The sequence below is a fragment of the Diadema setosum genome, chromosome 17 (assembly GCF_964275005.1).
Source record: "Diadema setosum chromosome 17, eeDiaSeto1, whole genome shotgun sequence".
NCBI classification, from domain to species: Eukaryota; Metazoa; Echinodermata; class Echinoidea; order Diadematoida; family Diadematidae; genus Diadema; species Diadema setosum.
This window is the reverse complement of record NC_092701.1, coordinates 17,881,014-17,904,230: the sequence shown is the minus strand read 5'-3', so window position 1 is coordinate 17,904,230 and position 23,217 is coordinate 17,881,014. Positions and strand designations below refer to the sequence as shown.

The window sequence follows — 23,217 nt, the reverse complement described above, 5'->3', positions numbered from 1 at the left end:
TATGCTACAACTAAGTTCTTCCTGTTACATAGACCCATTACAGACACAGTCCCTACAAATTGAATTTTTCATTTTTGACTTCTAGCAGTACATATTTTCTCATAGTATTTACAATTTAGTCCAATTTCAATTTTCTTACAATTTGTTTTCATTTGACCCAGTTTCAATTTAGATTATAGCCTGTGCAGCAGCACCAGCTTTTGCACTACCATGTCCAGCACTCGCGGGTGACCAGTGGTCACATGGACCTTATGCTGTCGCTGGCAAGCCAGCCTCAGTAGATTAGAACAGTAGAATAGATTAGTATTTGTTTGTGTTTTAGTTATGTAGTATAATGTAGCTTTTGACATTCAATGATTTACACAATTTAGAATACTCATCTGGATAATTTGCAAAGGTGAAAACACAGTTTAAAAGAAGTCTTTATTCCAGTTGCAAGTTGGCATCACTTGCAGTGAAATGTTTTGTGAGTGGCTGACAGTATTTTCCTCATATATATATCTAGTTATACCAACAAAAACTGTTGCTAAGTGACATGTAATTGACAAGTACCATGACTATGATCAGTCAAGGAAGTTGACTTTAGTCTGCTGTGGGTCATTGGAATATGGTCATAATGACGGGGAGATTGTATGCACTGTACCTGAATTCTAATGTCTTTTTATTTCCGTTGTTTTCTCAAATCTTGTTATTCAATAATTTTGATTACAAGTTTAAAAGATAGACCGACAATCCTTTTGTCATATTGACTTGACAGTTGGAATGAATCATGTTGAAATGTTGCTGAATGGGATGTCTGAATGTTTTTCTTGTCATTTTGATAGAAGATTAATAATGAATGACATGAATACATAATTGGCTGATCTTGTGTGTGATTGGCCAACTTAAACAATCATTCAACATAAAATGAATGTTAAGTAACAAAATGATAAATTATAAAAATTTGGACTGATTTGAAATCAGAGTTTAACTCAAGCTTTCAAATAGTATTATATATTTTTCTACCTTATTTTCTTTGTATGAAAATCAGGTTGTGTGGTGTCAAGATTACATAGTTATATATTCAAAACCTACTGTATATGACGGTATGCCTTGTTTGTCAACATTTAAAAATGTAAAGTACGCACACAGGGCTCCACACTCGCCTCCTACAACATATTTGTCACAATACTGTAGTGAGCACCAAATTAAAAAAAAAAATGTGTGCAGTACAAGAGAAAGAAGTCATGTGATCAAAACTGCCACTTGATTTGCCCATGAGATAGTTTGCATACACATAAGTAGTTAGATTTCACATCAACTATCTGATTCTATCACGGATTTCTTCTTTCTTTCCTGCTTGGTTGCTGTAGCGTCCTTGCACTATATTCCAAACGTCCATCTTGTCCCATTCTCCTTTGGTGATGATGGTCCTTATATCCTATCTTTGTCACATCAGGTTCATTGCACCGACAGGTTTTTGCCATCACATAGTGATTTCACCACAGGCACTATTATCACGAAGTCACAGTGTCTCCCATCAGTTCATCAAGACGCTGTCTCGCATCGGACAAATCTGCCCTCACCCAATCCGGGCAGTCCGTGGAGGCATCCTTCCTTAGTTCGCTCAGTCTCCTCAAGGCCTCCCTCAAGTTGGCACACGCCTCCGTGTAGGCTTCTGCTGCATCACCGCGACGACGCTTGGATTGCGGGGTGGTCTGGAGAAATTCACAAGGGAGCAGGTTGGTCAAGGTAGAAAAATTCAGTGTCATTCAAATGTAAGCAGTTTGCCTGAACCAACATCATTGACAGAATAAGGAAATGATTTTTCTCATGGCAATCACATCACAGACATCTAGTGAAATCACTCATACTTCCCAATTACATTAACGGCTTGAAAGCTCTCTTTGAGGGATAGGAACAAAACAAATCTACTTACACTGGACACCAGTAATAAGCTGCCACTCCTTTTACTGCAATCATTGATGCGAAAGACACTATGTAATACCAGTAAATAACTTGACCAACCAATGCTTTACACTCCACTGTTTAGGTGTGCCACTCAAAGGGCGATGACCTTTGTAACTATAGAGTGTATCTATCCTCTTGTAACTAAATTCCTACTCATCCCATCCCCCCCCCCCCCCCTCTAAATTTTCACACACACTAACAGACGCACAAACACACACAAATTGCAGAAACAAATTCCAGGGAAGGTGAAAAGCTTACTCTTAAAAGTGTATTGTCTCCTTATTTGTGACAGCATGGAACCTATGCTACTCAACCATGAGTGCAGATTATGCAAGACTGCATTGAAGGCATTGAAACAGAGTCTAAACCTGTCAAGTATTAAAGCTTGTTCAACCTGAATTCAAAGAATGTCTCCTATTCAAAGATGATTTCTTTCACATTTAAAAGAGCAATTATAGGTGTTGGGATATTGTGCATTAAGTTGACAAACATTGGCTGAGTGTCATAGGAGTGCTACATTCTGAACAATACTTCAATGAGCAGTTTGCATTTAACTGCCACTACTGTCAATCTTCAATTGAATGTCTTTGTAGTACATAGCCATTATAGATATCTTGCAGGTTATTTGAGAGCAATCGAATGTGTACCTCATCAACGTCCATAGCATTCTCTCCCGGTGCACATGTCTGCTCTGTTCTGCTTGTGGCTTGGTCCTCAGTCAATGTCTGCCCTGTGAGCCTCTCGCAGACCTCTTTAAGGTGTTTCCCCTGAGCTGACAGCAAGTCGACCTCTGACCTCTCCAACAGGAGGTCAGCATGTGCCGGAATCTTGGTAAACCAAAGCGAGAAGGTTTCACTGACGACATTCACAGAGCACCTACAAATGGTTACATTTTTTTTCCTCAAATTTGATTAGGGTACCAAGCACTCCGTAATTGAGAGAACCATAATCCCTAGAACACAGCTTCTCTTTGCACTACTTGGTAAATATCAGACAATTGCACCTACAGACTGGAAAACACCAACTCAAAACAGAAAAAAAAAAAAAAAGAAAACAGATAAGAAACTGGGGGTCTAATGCAGTGGGTTTAACACTGGCTGTCAAAGTGTCAAAAGTGACGACGAGCACGTCAATCCATCACTTTAGGAACGGAGAAGAGAAATAGTACAAATGCAACTGAAAGATGCAATCCTGTGAATTACTACCGAATCAAGTCCATCATGAATTTGAACACTGATACATCTAAAACATCCTCTACAATTACATTAACATCTGAAGGTATCAGTGCATTTAAGATTAAACTGAAGTGATTACAAATGTATGACAACTCCTTAAAGAACATTTGACCATGTTCACACAGCTATTCAATATTTCTACAAAAAGACTCTAGTGTCCTTACCTGATTGAGGTAATCCACCACTCTGCTCTGCACCTCTTCCTCTCTGATGCATTCTGGGACGATGGCCTCATGGCAAGTTTCCTTTCAAACATTAAAAGCAGCAACACAACAAAAGGAAGAACAGCTATCAATTACACATACACATGCATCACTGATTAATATAAACAACTTACATCATGCTAAACCTGCTGTTATCCAAAGAATATCACCATTTCATTGCTCACACAAAGTCATCACAGATTGATAAACTGGAAAGACTGATATCATCCAACATATCATCCTTCTTTTATTTATTTATTTATTTATTTATTTATTTATTGTTGTTTTTTGCACCTACAGCCACTTCTTTTATCTTTTGCAGCTACAGCACATGATTTTACCAAACACAGCATCATAGCCCTCCATTATCTGTTCTGTTCTGGTTCTACAGTTGTATAATTTATTTCACAAATGTTGGGACTGCATATAAGGTAGAAGGTCCTGCATAGGAGATTTCAGCTGAACCGTTTTCTTTTGCTGTCACATAGCACAATTTAGAACAGTGTAATTAAGCACTGCAGATGGATGATGGCAGGAAAGTTGAGAAAGTATTAATGAATCCAAGCCATTACATAATAGACATGTACAGCTGTTCACTGTGGAGATGGGGTAGCCCGTAAGCCTGAATTCAATTGAAAGCATGATTTTTATTCCCTGCTATTCATGCCTTTAACCCGTGAAGAACGGACTGATTTTGCTACAACACGCATTTCCCATTCCCATCTGCGGGACTCATCCTCACCAGGGTAACATTTAAAATCCCCTGCTTATTGTCAAAATTGTTGTTTGTATCTCACAAAGACACCTTCAATACAGATCTCCACTGCTGCTAGCCGTACCAAACACAAATATTCAACAACAAAGTAACCAAAACAAAAAACAACAACAATAACAACTCTTGCTAATCTTGTCCCCTTCTTGTTGAAAGGTATCCATTACAAGTTAAAGAAATTCTTGTATGACAACAGTCTAAACAGAGCATTATTACAATCACCAGTACTATTATTGTAATAAGATTGCTAAAGCTGCACTAGTACTATTGAAGTAACAGCAGTAATATCATTCATACTACTTCTGCCACTACTACTTCTACTATATGACTATTTACTGCAGTTGTAGTGCCGGGGAGCGTCTGGAACACAAACAAGGATTAATTATCACTCCACTCTTCTCACCTCAGCAAAGAGACTGAAGGCTTCCAACGCTTGCTGTTGGATAACGAAGCAGGGATCGGAGAGGACCTTTGCAAACAGGACTGGAATATCAGCCAGGATCGCTGCTTGCTGTAAGGAAGAGGAAGAGAGAAAAGAAATCAAATGTGAAAAGAAACATTTCTGGGAATTGATGGGTGCAGAATGGGTGTCAGAAAGTGGAATCAATCAAGTGCTACTGGAAATTCTGTTGAGTGAAAAGCAAACTGTCGTCACTTGGAGAAAACAGATTGGAATTTCCATGACTTTTACATTACACCATGTTTAAATCACACAGGCATGTGCAAGATTAGAATATCAATAAATCAAAAAGCATTAAAAATAAAAAAGCATATTGATCAGCTTTTACTCTTGACACACCTGAGCTATCAGACACACACTTGCATTAAATCTGACCATGAACAACTTAGCTTCTGTCTCATAAACACCACTTAAATTTTACAGCATAACACACATTAAAGCAAGAAATGACACAAAATACATATTTATGATATGATACATGAAACAACTATCTACATGCTGTATGAGATGGACAAAACATAGACATCTATGCCATGTTAGATGAAATAAGAATCTATACAAAATTTTAAACTGAAACTATTCATGAGACAAATTTGCGCAACCTCAGGACATGCTGAAGGTGTTCCCTTCCCAAGTTTACGAAGGAAGTTGATGCATGCCAATCGCAGGGTCAAAGGTGAATCTTTTCCAATGGCAGCACAAGCTGTGTGTAGGAGCTGGAAATCAAAACAAAAAGCAAAACATGATTTTGAATACATAATCTCTTTTAAAAAAAAAAAAAAAAAAGCTTGCTCTGAGCAAATGCGATGTAAATTTCTAACTGTGAGATGATTCTGATGCTATCCAGAATTACACTGACGTCAAACATTTGCAAAAAAGAAGTGAAGATTGCACCAAAGATTCAAGATAGCCATTTGGATAACTTTGCTACAATGTAGCTGTATGAGACATGAAATAGGCCTCATTGCATTTGGCAGGGGTCATTGAATCTTCCAGTGAAAGTCTAGCCAGCCTCTTAACCCTAACTAGGCCGGGGGGGGGCCTCCGAGGCCCCCCCCTCGACGTTCCGCGCGATGTATCGCAATCGCAAAAAGCTATCGCCGCGACGTTTCATGACTTTTTTCTTTCAAGTCTCCCGCATCTTTTGACACCAAATTTGCGACGCCCGGGCGCGTGGTTCCGAAGTTACGCATAAATATGTACATGCATGTCAGACCAAAAATAGCTCAAAAACGTGAATTCGTGTACAATTTCAATGCAAACTGTGCTTGCAGGCAAATTTCATAAAAGCATGATTATTTTGGTGTTTTATTGATTAAAATCAATGAATAACATATTTTCTTGTTCGGAGCAATGTCGCGAATAAATTCCATCAAAAAACAATGAAAAACATAAAGTCGAAAAAACAAAGAAATACATAAGAAATTCAAAAAAACAATAAAATACTTAAGAATTTTTTCTGATATCACAAATTTTTTTTACTACATTTGCTAAGGACACTAAAAAGAATACTTACACAAAAAATGTGCCTGTTCTGAGCTTTATTTTGTGATTTATACCAAATAGTCTGATTTCATACATCATTATGCATAAATTAGCATAATTTAGCATAAATGATAATTTTTTTTAAAATTAACTTCATGGTATTTTAGATTACATCATAGGCAATGTGTGTGCCAATTTTCGTCGCGATCGCGCTGTCGACGGCCGAGATCTGGAGGGGGGGCCTGGGAGGCCCCCCCCCGGCTCTATCAACTACCTAAATAGCCCGGCCTAGTTAGGGATAAGACAGGGTAACTTTGGATTTGCATTTATAACAGGGGCATATTTTTGATGTTGAATCAATTGGTCATAACACTATTAAAAGAAAAAGCACTGGCCTACCTCTGCGATGTGGCCTGGTTTAAGGTGCTGCAAGAGGTGTGCTGAGATCTCAACGAAACTACCAAGGACGTCTTGGGACAGCTTGTCCAATGACAGGACAGAATAGAGCCTCGAGAGGGCTTCAGCTAACCGCTGTATAAGACCGGCTGCGATAGGATGATTTGTAGCAAAGAATGTGCGCAAACACCAAATGCTTTCAATCTATGAGAATAAGACAGGGAAAAAGATTGCAAAATTACAACCATTATTTTTTGTAGCTGTAAATGGCATTGGAGAGAGAGGAGAGTCTGATTTTCAAAGTTAGTCCCTATAGCCCTTTAAATAACCTGTTTCGGACATCAACCTAATACAGGAAAAATGTCAACGCCCCTGGTAAATACTCATTTAGGAACTCATTACGGGGTAGCAGAAGGGTCAGTAGATCTCATAGTTCTAAAAAAAAAAAAAAAAAAAAAAAAAAAAAAAAATCAATTTTCAAGACAAGTAAAGCTGGACTACAAATACGCCGACAAGGGAAAGAAACACCTGCTCATTGAAATACATTGTCATACAAGTCTTCCAGAAAGCATGGAGGACATAATAAGGAATTATGCACATACCAAATGTTCAGCAGAAGCAGCATCCCTTCTCTTGCCAGAATCTTCCCAGTCACTTAGAGCTTTAACGCAGGTTGTGACGACTTTCTCACACAACAGATCCTTTGACGAGTCTGGTAAAGAGGCTAGTGGAAGGCTTGCCCACAATGTCAGGTGCTTCTCAATAGCAAAGGCTGAAATCAGCTCCAACTTGAAAGATGGAACGGGAAAGAAATCAAACTTCCACGATAATCATTGCACTAGGTTTATTTCATTCACAGAAGAAGAGTTTGTTTGTTTACTTGGCAAAACAAGGATGACAGACAGCAAAATCAGATGAGCTATGAAAATGGAGCCAACTGTTTGCACACAAGTGGATCACTAGATTTATAATTCACAAAGGCTGGTGAATCTCTCAGTTTGTTGTGGAAGGATGTAGTAAGACTGGTGGTAATGATAGCAACTTCTAGCAAAAAGTGACCCATATATGATGTGTCATCTCTCAAAGCCGGGTGAAAGGAATTTAATTTGTTAATGAGTTTTTGGACTCGATGTTCAGTATACATGACAATCCCAAAGTAATTATTAGTATACTGCTATTCATTTCAAGTTTCAACATAAAATATCTCCTGATATTTCCACTGAAACCAAGTATTCCAAAGTGTCACAAGAATATATTTTGTCCAAATACCTGTCAATCAAAATTTGGGAACAGTACTGATAAGAAAATTGAGGTGATATCCTGACCTCAAACGATAGCGATGTCATAAATGTACATGTATCAAGATCCATACAGATTGCTGGCAATTTAAAGGGACATTCCAGACGATTTTCATAATTTCACATCATGTAGTACATAAATCGACAACTCCATGTATAGATTTGTGGAATTTATTGTGGTTCTTGAGCAGAGAAACAATACTTTAACAAATTACACTGAACAAGGATGATGACATAGAAGGTTCACATATTTCAGAAATGTAGCAGTGTAATTCCATTACAATACCGCTTGCTTGCGAGTTCACCTGTGTATAATATATGCATGTCTTCTTCTTTTGTTCTGCTTCCTTGAGCCCCAACTCATGCATTCTTATGGTGACACTGCCATGTCATCATCCTTGTTCATTACAATTTGTTCTAAATTTTGAAAATACTCTTATTCTTCATCCCAATTATCACAAATTCTGAAACTCTGTCCTCAGTATAACTAATTTATAGTTGTTCCAATGTAAAAATCTGAAAATCATCCGGAGGTCTCCTTTAAGAGTACCACAACACAGCTCTTGGCAGTACCTGGTGCTCACTGGCCATGAGTGGAATCAATCTACGAAGGAGCAAACTGACATGAAGGTACACCGGACTTTGATTACTCGGCATGGAGGTCAGGAGGTCAAAGAGAAATCTCACATGACGGTAGCAGAGCTCCGCTGAACTATACCTGCAGCGTAAAGAGAGAGGAGTTTGCAGTAAGAAATGATAGATGATTGCTGAAATAGTTTCCTTTCATTTCCCTGTGGCTAAATATATCTTTACAACAGCAACTCTTCCCTAGCTAGAATTGTGGGACACAATGCAGAATAAATTTATCCCAACATTCAGCTATAAGTGGAAATTACTCTATGTTGTTAGATTTGCTTATCAGGTTCTACATTAGCTCTTATGTGCACAGGTTCTTAGTTTAAATTGCCAAGATTTTTCATCAGCATTCATTAATCCCTCCAAATTTGACTGTGTAGAGTTTAATAGCAAGCCCAATAAGGGATAGCACTGTGCCTTAGTCCAACATGAAGGCCACGATAGGGTCATAGGGGATTAGGTGATTTCCACTCATTAACAATTAGTTTCCATACATCTGTGCCAATCAGCAAAGAAAGTACTCCCGTAGGAGTGCCAATCAGTGAACGAAGCACAGTGAGGTTTAAACATCCATGCATCCTCATTGCAAGAAATTCACTGTTTGTTTTGTTGGAAGTTATTACATACAGTGCTGTCACTACATTGTATATGTATGCATGTGTACAGTATGTTGAACACTAGCTTTCACTGCACTTTTAATTTAAATCCCAATTGCTTTGTTAATACTGCTTTCATTCAATCGACTCACACATGATCAGATCTAAGACTACATTGCAATTCAATAATGATGCATTTGAATCAAATCTTGGATGTTTGTCGAACCCAACAAACCTTGCTAGAAAGCACCAGACATCTGCAGCGATCATCACACAGGACCAGCTGCTACCCAGGACGTTCTTCAAGAGGCACTTCTCAAAGGCGTGGAAATATTTGGCTGGTAGGGTAGCCAGGAAGCCACAGAGGTGTGTGACAACGTGCTCATGGAGACTAACATCGACCAATGGCTTGCCTTGACACATGACCCCTGGCAGTGTCACAGGGAGGTTGAGTTCTACATAACCTGGGGTGACACACAATGAGTTTTAGACAGTTTGAAATGCAAACAGCATGAACTAAACTTAACTGAGCGAGCAAAGTGTCAGGATCTCTTCAGGGCCATCCAAGAGCTCAGATCTTGGGGACAAAACATTAATGACAAGAGTCTATTACATTGGGGAATATACATATCATTTGATAGGGAAGAATCTTACAAAAGTAACCAGGGTCAAGATGAAATTACATATTACCATGAAGTCTTCTTGACTGCTACTTATTCCATAATATGCAAACTTTCTGTGAAGTTTTGTCAATATCTGGTGAAAACTTGAAGGTCATGCTTACTGACAAACTAAACAATACTCTGACAAATTCCATCTCTGTATAGCAACCAAAAGTCAACAAACACGTTTCTTTACACTGCACATATTCAGTTGCCAATTGAATGCATTAGCTGTTTCTGACCAGCTTATAAGGTGTAATACTTCCCTTCTTGTCTGAAGGAGAAGTGTGCCGCAAAGGGAATCCCAAGGAAATAAACTTATTTAACTTTTTTAGTAGCAAAAGCTCTCCTATTAAATCTGTACAGTGCACTCCCGTTAAAACAAACACAGTTACAACGAAATTTCGGTTAAAACTAAGTAAAAATTCAGACTACAAAATTATCTGCTCTTAATTCTTTACTTTTTGTTTGTTAGGTTATAATGAAATTTTGATAAAACAAAAGAAAATTGCCAGTCCCGAGGACTTCCCTGTAACAGGTGTCCACTGTATAGTGTCTGCAGTATCCTTGGACATACGCAATAATAAATCTTTAAAAATAGCTCAATCGGAAAAGAAGTAATACAAAGGAAACACAGTTACAGAGTCATTTTACACTACAAGCAAAACATGCGATAAAAAACAAACAAACAAACAAACAAAATGAAGTCATCTCGATCTGCATTTACGCACATTTTGTGGGAGCAGAGAATACACCCGATATTACATCCTCACGTGGCTCATCCTCTGGAAACAAAACTGGATCCAGCCATGCTGCCTGGGCATCTTCGGTTGCCGATGGCAACAGCTTCAAGATGAGGAGGAGGGTGAGCAGTCTAGGTAGGTTCTGGTGTGATGGGTGTTCTTAATAAAATGAACAAATCAAAATACAAAACAGTTCTTGCCAATGGATGAAAATACAACAACTTGTGCAATTCAAGAGGCATATACATGTATGCATGCAAAGAATGATTCTGTGATTCTCGGGGGAAGTATCAAGTCTGCAAAAACATAAATGCATAGCCAGGCAATAGACATAGTTTCAAAACAATACCAGAGACAACTCTAGACATTAACCCTATTCTAACTGGGGGGGTCAAATTGACCCCCCCCCCCTCGACGTTTCGCGCCACGATTTCGCAACGCGCAAAGATTTTGCTGCGTCGTTTCACGACTTTTTTCATTGAAGTCTCCCGCATATTTTGAAACCAAATTTGCGACGTCCGGGTGCACCGTTTTGAAGTTACGTAATGTTTTGCATATGCATGTCAACCAAAAAACAGCTCAAATTCATGATATCGTGTGCAAATCCAATGCAAATTGTGTTTTTTGGCTAAATTGATATAAATTAGATTATTTCAACTTTTAACCATTGAAATTAATCAATTCTAGTGTAGATAAGCCTGAAAAAGTGCCTGCAACAAATTTTGGCAAAAAAACAATAGAAAACAGAAGGTCGAAAAAACAATAAAATACATAAGAAATTAACAAAACAATAAAAAACAAAAGAAATTGATTTCGATTGTGCTATTTTTTTATACGAAAATTGTTTGATGTGTCTTGAGGAATTCTGACATAAAAATGGAATTATAGGTGAAAATATGATTTCATGCACAAATTTGCATAATTAATTTATTAAAAATAGAAAGGCAATATTTTTCTATTGTATGACCATGTAATCTTGTAGTTGACATCCAGCTCTATCTTCAGGCAAAATTTCGCGGCGATTGCACGATCGGCGGCCGAGATCTGAAGGGGGGGTCAAATTGACCCCCCTCAGTAAAAACTTGGTCTCAAATAGCCCAGTTAGAATAGGGTTAACTCAATTTATTTTTTTTACTCATAATAACAAATTGGCAAGCATGTTAACCTCAGTTTCCACAAGAAATATACCCTTAAAATGAATTATGTACCACCAGTATTCTCTCTCAGTTTGAGAAAAGTAGAATTTAACTTGCAGCCGTAGTAAATGGCATTCATAAGATCTATGTTTTTCTGATGATGTCACTGCACAATAACTTTCACAGATTCATTTCATTAAGAAATTGCATGCTTCATAACCCACTTTAGTGGGATGTTAAAAATGTAAAAAATGATGTAAAGGTACTGTGCCTGCCTATACCTTTATTGGTTGCCAGTAAAGATGCACACAAGTCCCTGCTAGGAAGGAAAAGCTGCAAAAGTGGCTCGATCCCAACCAACACAGATCTCTGGACATCTGAGAGGGCTCCCTCATTGACGGGTTGAGCCCCAGGGTTTGGCGGAATGAGGCTGAGGAGGGGCAAAACACAGGTTAGAAATTCAATGAGATGACGTCACACTCTCCACTTACAATGATAGACAGCAGGGGAATTTCAAAACATGTAAATACATTATGCCCAATCTAGATTGTATTCAGTGCGAGTTTCCTTTGTTTTCAGAATGGCAAATAGCAATGACACTTCACATTACTTTAACAGTTGAAGAGACTTACAGCTTTCTTGTTTTTTGATTTTTTAACCAGCTACGAGGTCTTCTCTTCAGTACCATCTTTACTTAAGTTATGATTATGATAGTCTTCACCATCATCATCATAGCCACAATCATTCTTATCATCATCATGACAATCCTGTAATTGATTTTAGATTGAAATGTAAACACCAACCCATTATTCATTGAATTATTACAATCATATCATTTTTTACACATTGATTTTATCATGAGAAATACACACAACATGTCATCAAGCAGTCAAGCATTGCCTAGTACCTCTGGAGGAGGAGGAGAAGCTCCAAGACCCGAGGGGCGCTTTGCTCCAAGCACTCGTCAGCAAACTCCTTCAGGACGTGGTTCAGCATCTTGAAGCACAGACTGCACACCTTCAGGGTGCGGGCAAAGGCCTTCTCATCCCCGCCCTGGGATCCACCACCCTCTGGGGGAGGGCGGGGCGCCAGCTGGAGGGCGTGTCGGTAGTGCAATTCCACTTCCGAACACAGCGAAGTCACCAGTGGGGCAGCCTACAAGGGTATGGAATGAAACACTCTTCTCTATTATGTACTATTGGTACATTATAAGTTTAGTTCACAAGTGTCGTCATGATTAGCATCATGTCAATATTGGTTTATTTACCTACCATTTGACTTCTCAATCATTTCCTCTTGAAAGGAAATCTTATTAGCCATGGTCAAGCAATCTGTCCAGAATACTGCTGCATTTGAAAATCTGGCTCTGGTGCAATTAGAACACACCTTCATGAATGAATTGCCTCATAGTACTTCCCAGGGATCTCACAGGGTGCTCCACAAACCATCTACATCTAGTAAAACTGCTTTCTTCATTGAAGAGGAGTTACATGTTATAAACCTTAAAATAGTCACTGCAGATGAAAGGAAACAGAGTCAGGATTCAAGAGGGTGCTTCCCCATGGTCACATCTACCATGTTCATACTGTGTGAATAAAACCCATTTGTATGTCGAGCACAGCAAAAATGGTAGAAATAATATCAATTTCAATTCATCTCTTGACTTGGCCTTTGTTCCTGGCAGGTTCCACCTACTTCATACGGATTCTTCGGAGACAAAGTTTACTTGATAGCTTGCCACAGAAACTTGTGTGTAACTACGTGTAACAGGTATGTGGAAGTCGACGAATTGCTGTGTAAAGTGCATGATTAGATCTCAATCTACAAAAGATAGATACAATTGAACCGATTCAACTTGCACCGTATACTATTAGGCTATGTAGGTTTACAGCTAATCTGAGTCAATTGATCCTGTGTAAAAGAGAGCACATATGTACATTGGTCATTATGCACCTGAGATTTATTGTGCTTGACAATTAACTACAAATGTAGCTTTACATTGTTATACTTCGTAACCAAGATGGTGGCAATCACCACACCATCCAAAAGCATCCTCTTGAATCCCATGCCTCTGTACCTGTAACAGAAATAAGTCTCGATTAAACACAAAGGTTCCAAAGAAACCTCAACTGCAGCCATGTGCTTTCAAACAAGAATGTGAATGACAAAAAAAAAAGGAAAACAATTTGGTGTTGTAGAACTGTGGATGTGGAGCACTGCTGATTAAGAAAAGGACATCACTGCATTCGAATTGACAAAAAGGTGATCATTCATAAAAGGCTTGACATACCTGGAATGAGATGTGGATTGTGTCTCTGTGCCTACTGACAAGCTTGACCAGAAACCTCCAAGTACTGACCAGAAGAGTGGTGTCCATTCCACTAATGATGCTGCACAGCTCATGAAAGCCACTGCACACTGCGGAAGGTTTATAAGAACCAGAAGATGTTTTAGAGTTTATAAGAATATATCAAAGAACACGACCAGATTCCATACTTTAAATCATCCTTCCACAAGAAGTTTAAAGTTACAACAACAGAAACTTTTAAGATTTCACATTATAAAGTAAAGAGCAGGTTACAAATGAAATGGATTTCACAGATAATAAAATAATATTGAAATCATAACTAAACAGGTCTGTTTTCAACATATTGCTAAACAAATTCTTGGATCTTTATTTAAGTTCATTTTAAATTTTGCATCAGATGCGATGGTGATCTTGTCTCATACTACAATGTAGATTAAGTTTTATAAACATATGTGACCCGCTACAACAAAAGGATCCTAAAGTCGCTGACGGCTGAGCCGAGAAAATTGAGTTTGAAGTCACATCATCAAAATTGGTCAAAACAATCGGATTTCTGTTTTTGGCAGAATTTTGTAGTCTAATGTTTTGTCTATCATATGCTGAAATTTCAAAGCTAAATGATCAAAGGAAAGGCAAGAAATCAGCGTTTTTCTGGGCCACGATTTTCTGACTTTCAACGTAACAGAAACGGCATCCTGATTACTGATTGGTCATGCGTAGACAGCTGGCGCTAAGCTTGAATGAACACTGAATAAAAATAGAAATAAAATCATCAATATCTCTCAGCCCAGTATGTTTATGAGTTGTGCTATATATGAAATGAAAGTAGAAGAGTAAAAGAATAATGTCATGTCATTTTAAGAAAATTGTCCTCCCCAGACTTTCGGATCCTTTTGTTGTAGCGGGTCACATATTTTCTACACTGCCATTGACAGAGAGCAATAGATTAGGAGTTTTCCATTGTAACATAGACTGCACAAAAACTAGGAGGTATTTGGTTCGTAAGGTAATCCAGCAAAATTAAATGTAGTGCTGTATGCATTGTAGGAGAGCCATTATACAAAAATATTTCTGCTAGGCGTGAAAGTAATCCTTACAAATGAGACGGGATGCTGCCTTTGCTATTAACCTGCTCAACAGACAGTGATCATCCAGGTCAGTTGGTAAAGTACATGTACATTTCACAAGTATTCATCAAATCAACACAGGGAATGCATTCTTTTCTTCCAAGCAACTTTGCTGACTGAATTCCTGTCTGCCGCAAATCCTGCCATGATTATTGAGGAGCTGTCCACTTAACACACCTTGCGAAAGATGGTCACCATGGCAACCGGAGTCTGCAATGGATTCCAGAAGAGCCATCAGCGCTTTCTGCAAACTGTAGGCGCGCTTGAAGAGAGACGAAAGCTGCTCTGCTGCGGCTGAAAAGTGCTCGCCATACACACTGTGGCTTTCCTGCAGAGGGGTTTAATAGGGCAGGTAAAATGCAGCGTTCAAGATACACATGGAAAATTTATGTTGAAAAATTCTATACCACTAATGTTCCTGCTAGAATATTCAGGTTATATACAGGTTATGAGTTATCAAGTTATCCCACTATGCCCCAAAGCAGCAATATGTGGCTAATGAATGACAACTGCTTCTGTAATAAACACTTGCTGTAGTTTACACAAAGCTTTACTTCCTACATGTATTGCATGAAAAATACTCAGTTATCAGTACAAAAAAAAAAAACAAAAAAAAAACAATGCAAACCATTTGGTTCCACGACATTTGTCCTCCGACAATTGCTCCCATCAAATATCTGCACGCTAAGCCAAACATAAATTCTACCCACAAGCATAACCCTAACCCTAATCCTAATATCAAAGTAAACCTAACACCCTATCACAACCCTAACCATAACCCTAAGTCCTTGGAAACAAGGAAAAGTAGAAATTTACGCGGTGCGTAATATATGTCCCCGCCGGAAGTAGCATTCAGTAGCAAAATGTACAATATAGGTAAAAAGATGAAGGTCAAAGGTCAAAGAGGTCAAAGGTCAAAATTCTATGTAGAAGTTTTGAAGCCCTCACCTAGTGCCATCACATAAAGCAAACGGAATCGAAATCGGGTTAGAAATGGCGAAGGAGTAGCATTTTGTAGCCAATGTACAATATAGGTAAAAAAATCAAGGTCAAAGGTCAAAGAAGTCAAAGGTCAAAATTCTGTGTAGAAGTTTTGAAGCCCTCACCTAGTGCCATCACATAAAGCAAACGGAATCGAAATCGGGTTAGAAATGGCGAGGGAGTAGCATTTGGTAGGAAAATGTACAATACAGGTAAAAAATCAAGGTCAAAGGTCAAAGAAGTCAAAGGTCAAAATTCTGTGTAGAAGTTTTGAAGCCCTCACCTAGTGCCATCACATAAAGCAAACGGAATCAAAATCGGGTTACAAATGGCGAAGGAGTAGCATTTTGTAGGCAATGTACAATATAGGTCAAAAATCAAGGTCAAAGGTCAAAGAAGTCAAAGGTCAAAATTCTGTGTAGAAGTTTTGAAGCCCTCACCTAGTGCCATCATATAAGGCAAACGGAATCAAAATCGGGTTAGAAATGGCGAAGGAGTAGCATTTTGAAGCAAAATGTACAATATAGGTCAAAGGTCAAGGTCAAAGGTCACAACTGAAATTCTGTATAAAAGTTTCAAAGCTCCCATGTAGTGCTATCATATAAAGCAACAGAATCAAAATCGGGTTAGAAATGGCGAAGGAGTAGCATTTTGAACATTTTGATCACACACGGACGCACACACGGACACACGGACGGACGGACGGACGGACGGACGGACACACGGACGGACACACGGACACAAACACGTACGGAGCCCGTTTCATAGTCCCCTGCTCGAACTCGTTCGGCGGGGACAAAAACAACACTGGAGCAAATGTCATGTCATAGAATTGTATACATGTATATATGTATATATATATATATATATATAGATATATATATATATATATATATATACATTTAAATCCACGCATGATCACTCTGAAAACTTTCATCTGACCTTGCAGTGATTGAATGACTGCTTGATCACTGCCAGGACGTTGCAGGGAAGTGAGTCTATGGTATCCATGGTAACCGTTTGACCTCTAGGGGGCATCAGTTGCTGAACACAGGATTCCAGACTGTTGATGATCTCCACTAGAAGCTGTCAGATGAATAGATAGAAATGAAAAATAATAAATGAATATACTGTGCTCATCTGAGCTTTTAGCTGGGCTATTTTCCTGCAGCTAAAAAAGAAAAAAAAATCAAAAATAAATGAAACAAGCATGTTATGAGGCTCTGCAATGTTCAAGACATCTTAAGACCAATGAAAATTCAGATTACATTATGGTTGCTCAATTGTCAATCTAATGCAGACTTTGTATTCTATAATTTTAAATGAAATACATTTCACACCTCTTATTTCCAGTGTACCGTATCTGCTGCAATGTTTTACATGTTTCATGCAATGCAAGCACACAGAAACAAGGATATTCTGGAAAGCTGACGAGCAGGGTCCGCTTAAACAAATTAACATCTTTTGTTTTTTAAGGAAATCATATCATTTTGTCATTGTTTCTTTTGTTGCAGTTTTAATGAATATTAGTTTGGAAAGCCGGCTTGACTGACTTACAGCGAGATTCTGGTTCAGTGTGTGGTGACAATCTTGAGAAGAGGATGATTGCTGCAGTGCATCTAGGATGGCGCTGCAAACATTTCCAAACAGCGTCTTGGTCTGTGGGGAAAGCAGGGATGCCGATGGTGAGGTTTTTTTAAGGGGAAAAAAATGGAAATCAGAATTTTCAGATAATTCTGATACACAAAAACAGTAAATGTGTACAGACTTGGAGAGAGAGAAAGAGAGAAAAAAAAACAGATTTAAATCTGCAGAATATCATACCTGTGAAAAAGAAAAAGAGATAAAGGGACAAAAGCTTAGAATTTGTTACGGGGTTAGGAAAAAACAAATTTTAATATTGGCCCACCCTAAGGTGCTGTATAAGTTTGGGTAAAGCGCACGGACTACAATAAGTAAACATTGTGCTTGCCTCCCCACAGAAACAAAACCATAAACAGCAATGAGTTTACAAATCAAAAACCACTACCGGGCAGCAATGCATTGTAACATTTTAACACAATACAATCACAAAAAACACATTCACTTACAAGGTACATTTTCATTTGAAAATACACTTTGACAGCTCCTCAGAACTTCTCTTTTGGCTATACATTTTATCACAGAGCATGCAAAACGTGCACTTTATTCAGTCACAATTCTGCAAGAAATGTGCAATTACTGTGGACTGCTTGAATGATCACACAAACAACAAACTCCCCTGACACTGTGTGCACTAACTATTGGGGCAGTACAAGCATGACCTCCACCACTATCCCAGTACAAGATGATGTGTGCTTCAAATTAACACTTCACCATTCCCTCATCTCTTGTTAACTTTGTACGCTGGGCCATGTATCTCTCTGTTTGGGTTTTCTCTTTTCAAATTAAATTTGTCTCAATTTCTCTGACCACATGCCCTGTTTTTGTGTCAATTCTACAAGTCTTTCTATCTCTGATTTACCTGTGGCATGACAGGACACAGGAAGTCTACCTCCCTCCGATCAACTTCAATGATGGGAAGCAGTGACTCCACCATTGTCCTCAGAATGTCCACTTTCACTGCCGATGAGGTCCCATTACAATACTGAGCTTAAGAGCATTCAGTCAAGGATATTTAACCAATGACCGAGTTGTGAATGACTCTTTTGTATCATGCACAAATGAGCTGTCACAAATTGTTTGATATGCACATACACACACACACACACACTTCAACTGAATTAGACATACATCATGTTTACCATGAATTCACTGTACAATCAGCGAATATTTCTCAAAACACATTTTTTTCAAAGTCTTCCTTTTTCCTTTTTTTTTTTTCTTTTTTTTTTTTTACACAACTTCCCTAATGAAGCATATCATGGGTCACAGTCACTTTTTAGTTACCGGTACAGTATTCATCGCATAATCGGGCATCTGATAATCGGGAACCTCGCTTAAATGACATACGCTTCCAAGAAACATTTCCAATGCACGTTATTTTCACTGGATAATCGGGCGGGGACCTCTGATAAACGGGACAATTTTTCTTCAAGCGATCTTTGATTTTGTTGACATTTTACACAAAAAAATCTACCAAAATGCCACAACAATATTTCAAAGATTCCTAACAGTTGTCGTTTACATCGAACTTACAAAGCAAGCTTCGGACTGGTGTGTTTTGACCTCCGTCCATCCAGTACATGTACATTTCAGCTCGCTGCCCGCCTTCGCTTTTCTGTACATGTGTATATATGGCGAGCTAGATCGCTACATATTGACAACACATGTACAGTGCAGTGATCGCGGCAAGTAAACAATCAAGCCATGATGACTGAATGATTGATGGACTTCTCATTGACGTTCCCACATCAGTTCTGGGCAATCATTTCCCATGGTTGTGGATATGTATTTATACGGAACGCCCTACGTGTCCAAGAATTCTACGAATGGTTAAGAAAGTGCTAGCTTTTAATCCACATATTTTGTGTTCGAAGAGAGGTGACAGAAGAAGAACCCGGTTGCGATTACTCTACATCATTGCGAGAATGCAGGGAGAGCTAGAGGGTCGCGCCGAGGGGTAGCGCGGCTGTGTATTCATGTACATGTACAGTACGTCACTATGCATGTGTGTGTGTGTGTGTGTGTGTGTATGTGTGCACTACATGTACATGTCATATGCCGTTAGTGTATAGTGAGTGCTCATCGCGAAATCGGGCACCCCGCTTAAAGGGGCCATGTTTGCTACTCCCAACCTGTCCCGATTATGCGATGAGTACTGTACTTGCTGCAAAAGGAAGCCAAACAAAAGGATATCAACAGCTTAGGAAGGGTTTCGTCCAGCTTTTGCTTGCGGGTTTCTTGGCTCCATGTGGAGACATCATTGATGAGTGATTCCTGCGACATCTTGACGAGTTTTTAGTGATCAACCTACAAAGCTGTAGAATCTTCATCTATCTGAGGCAGCACCCAATCCGCCATGGCATCAGTTCTATCTTCCTGTGTACAAGTAAAGTACATGTTACAAATTGATATAATTGTTTGATACAATGGGTCAGTACAAGCATGACCTCCACCACTATCCCAGTACAAGATGATATGTGCTTCAAATCAACACTTCACCATTCCCTCATCCCTTATCATTGTTAACAATACATATGTAAAATGTTATGGTTAAATTCAGTACCAGTACTGAAGAGTGTATGTACGTGCCAAACTAATCACTTCTGTGCTGTGGTGTGCAAGATACTTTTTTAGTGGAATAGGATAGCACATAGTACAACATACACCGTGATCTGTCAGCTAACGTCAATTACCGCTTTAGCCGCCACTTGCGTGTATTTCCTATGGACTCCTGGGTTGGCGAACTAACGATAGGCGCTGTATTAGTTCGCCGCCCATAGCGTGTATACTTTTCTACACACTTCCGTGTAGGATGCATTGTGCATCATTGCGTTTGAAAGACTTTCATGATCTGCCACCTGAAATCCATTCAAAATCAAAAACATTCTCGCATTAAAAATGGTTTTGTCACCTTTTATGTATGGTAAAGTACACTTGGATTACAATTATTTGTGTTTTTATGGAGGATAAAGGTGAATTACGTAGGAATGTCTTTTGAGAGCAATGAAAATCCGTCGCCCCAGCTGATCTCTGATCACGGCGCACGTTACATACGATGTGAATGTCTGCCGACTTTAGGTAGTTAATACTAATAGCGACTTAATGGTAGAACCCCAATTGACGTTACAACTCAACATTAAAGGACAAGTTCAACTTCATAAACATGAGGATTGAGAGAATGCAGCAATATTAGTAGAACACATCAGTGAAAGTTTGAGGAAAATTGGACAATCGATGCAAAAGTTATGAATTTTTAAAATTTTTGTGTTGGAACCGCTGGATGAGGAGACTACTAAGGCTCGTGAAGTCATATGAGTACACCGACAACAGTATAAAGAAAATGTAAAGAAAATTCAACATATTTTCACTTTTTTCGCATAATAAAAGAGCACTTGACTTGCCTCTTTCTAAAGGCAATGGGAATAACATTACCCGACATATGTCAGTAACAAGTCAAGGGAATGTGTACTTTTTTCAAAAGATGAAATTTTGTGAAATTCTCTTTATATTTTCCTCATATTGTTGTACGCATGTGACATCATACACTGCAGTAGTCTTCTCATCCAGCGGTGACTGCACAAAAACTTCAAAAATTCATAACTTTTGAATAGCTTGTCCGATTTTCCTCAAACTTTCAATGATGTGTTCTACTAATTGTTACAAGATGTGATAGCTTCTACTTGCTGTCTAACTATACACAGCCCAGTCGCTGTACATGGTACGTCGCGACAGGGCTGTACGCGCGCGACCACCAACCACTAGGAGAGCGACGTAATCGTATCACGATAGCTTTGACTTTTGATACTTACGTTCCATTTTTGTCACCTCAAACCCATCGAGTATACTCTTCAATATTTACTCTACATCTGATGCTATCAGTATTCAAATGTACAAAATGAAACTTACCGAAATTGATCATCATATCCAGCATGTCCACACCGTACACAATCTTTCACGCCAGGCCAAGTTTAGATATCGGGTGGTCACGTGATGTGAATGCCCTTTCAAAAGGTCGCGCTGTCGACCGTGCTGTTACACTCAAGCAGCGTACGCACGGTTACTAGTATACAGCTATAAACTGTACTGGGCTTGGCGGCGGCTGGCGTCTGGTCGGGCGACGAGCATTGAGCTCCATACCACGGTTATTGTGTAGCAGACGCCAAGGTTTGTTTGACACTTTCAACGCACACGCGCTCGCTCTGGAGCACATCCGGTCACGCATGCGCATAAGTCAAGGTCAAGGACGGTCAGGAATTGCGCCAGAAAGTGTAATTTTATTTGTTCCACGGACTTATCGCAAGTGGTCTCCATGGACCCAGTGTGGCGGACTATTCTTCTGTAATAGAAACATGCATTTAACGTGAGTAAAGTATTCTGTTTAAAGGAGAAAAGAATACATTTTCCTAAGTTTTGTAGTTGTGTTGAGGTTCCTCACTTCAAGGCTGCATGCCGCGCACGTCAGACGCTGTTTTCGCATAGCGTAACAGCGTCTGGTCGGGCTACTTGCTGTCTAACTAAATGCATTCGGCCATCATTCGGGTGATCTTGTTGTTTGTTAGACAGAAAGATCCGTCTGTCCGGAGGAGTCGTTATTAATTTTTTTTGACGTTATCACTCGACAAATCTCCTCCGTGAAGCCAGACGCAGTCTCCGCGGAATGTATTGTATCCCCGACGACCAGATACAGACCAATCTTTTGCCGGTCAAGTTGTTTGTAATTTTAACCCCTTTGCCTTGCCACTTGGAGTTGGACCTTCTTAAAATCAAAATCTAACGGTTAAACCTTTTGGTCTTGTGATATTTACTTCTTACTCTTGACTAAACTTACTTAGTTAGTAGGGCCTACTACTAACGTTAGATCTTAGTAGTACTAGCCTCTGATTGACGATTTAAATAGCCCGACCAGACGCCGTGCATGCGCGACTTACACTTGTGTACAGCGACAGGGCTGTGTATAGTTACATGTAATTGACGATGTAACATTAGAAGACATTAATTTTAAATGATCACAGACGCAGCTCTGCTCTGCAATGCAATCCAATGGCAACCAGCCAATAGAATGGTCTAGATTAGTAGATATAGCATTGCTATAGAAAAGTCTATACATCGTAGTCTGTAATAGTAATACGCTTAATACTAGATTATTAGCAACCAACAGATCATTGGATAAATAAGGTGTCTAGCAGCCGTGCAGAAATTGGCTGTCATACTACCGTTAACATGGTTAATGTTGTCGTTTATATTAGGCGTAGTGTTGTAGATGCTGTAGCCTGTGTTAGGCCTACTTGTTTGTTGTTTGTAGGCTGATCCTAAATTGACGGTCACACAGACTAACTCTTTAACGTTAACATTAACGTTAGACATGTAAATTTACAGTTGCATTTCAACGTCAACATAAAAACTGATCACCTTCTCAATGTTGAATCCGTACACCGTGCCTGCGGCCCATAGTCGTCATTCAATCGTCACGTCCCCAGATCCAGTCCACTGGTCCGTCCATGGCCGGTCTATCGTCAAATTTCGCGCTGTGTATGTAACGTTTAGACCTCAACGTGTAGAGAGGGCCATCCGGCCGGCGTGTTTTT

The 23,217-nt window shown here is 39.2% G+C and overlaps 1 protein-coding gene across 1 annotated transcript; it reads right to left on the bottom strand.

The window, feature by feature from the left end:
- Positions 1-480: 480 nt before the first annotated feature.
- LOC140240692 (FIGNL1-interacting regulator of recombination and mitosis-like) lies at positions 481-23,112 on the bottom strand. Its single transcript, XM_072320448.1, has 19 exons — positions 23,042-23,112; positions 19,816-20,008; positions 18,492-18,619; positions 17,546-17,647; positions 16,931-17,074; positions 15,185-15,335; positions 13,863-13,990; positions 12,480-12,727; positions 11,854-12,002; positions 10,425-10,595; positions 9,267-9,495; positions 8,373-8,517; positions 7,104-7,289; positions 6,505-6,705; positions 5,223-5,336; positions 4,564-4,671; positions 3,350-3,430; positions 2,598-2,777; positions 481-1,697 (listed from the first exon to the last, which is right to left on the bottom strand). Exons 2-19 carry the CDS (start codon positions 19,913-19,915, stop codon positions 1,497-1,499), a joined length of 2,766 nt encoding a protein of 921 aa, XP_072176549.1. The 5' UTR covers positions 19,916-20,008; positions 23,042-23,112; the 3' UTR covers positions 481-1,496.
- Between the last annotated feature and the right edge of the window lie 105 nt (positions 23,113-23,217).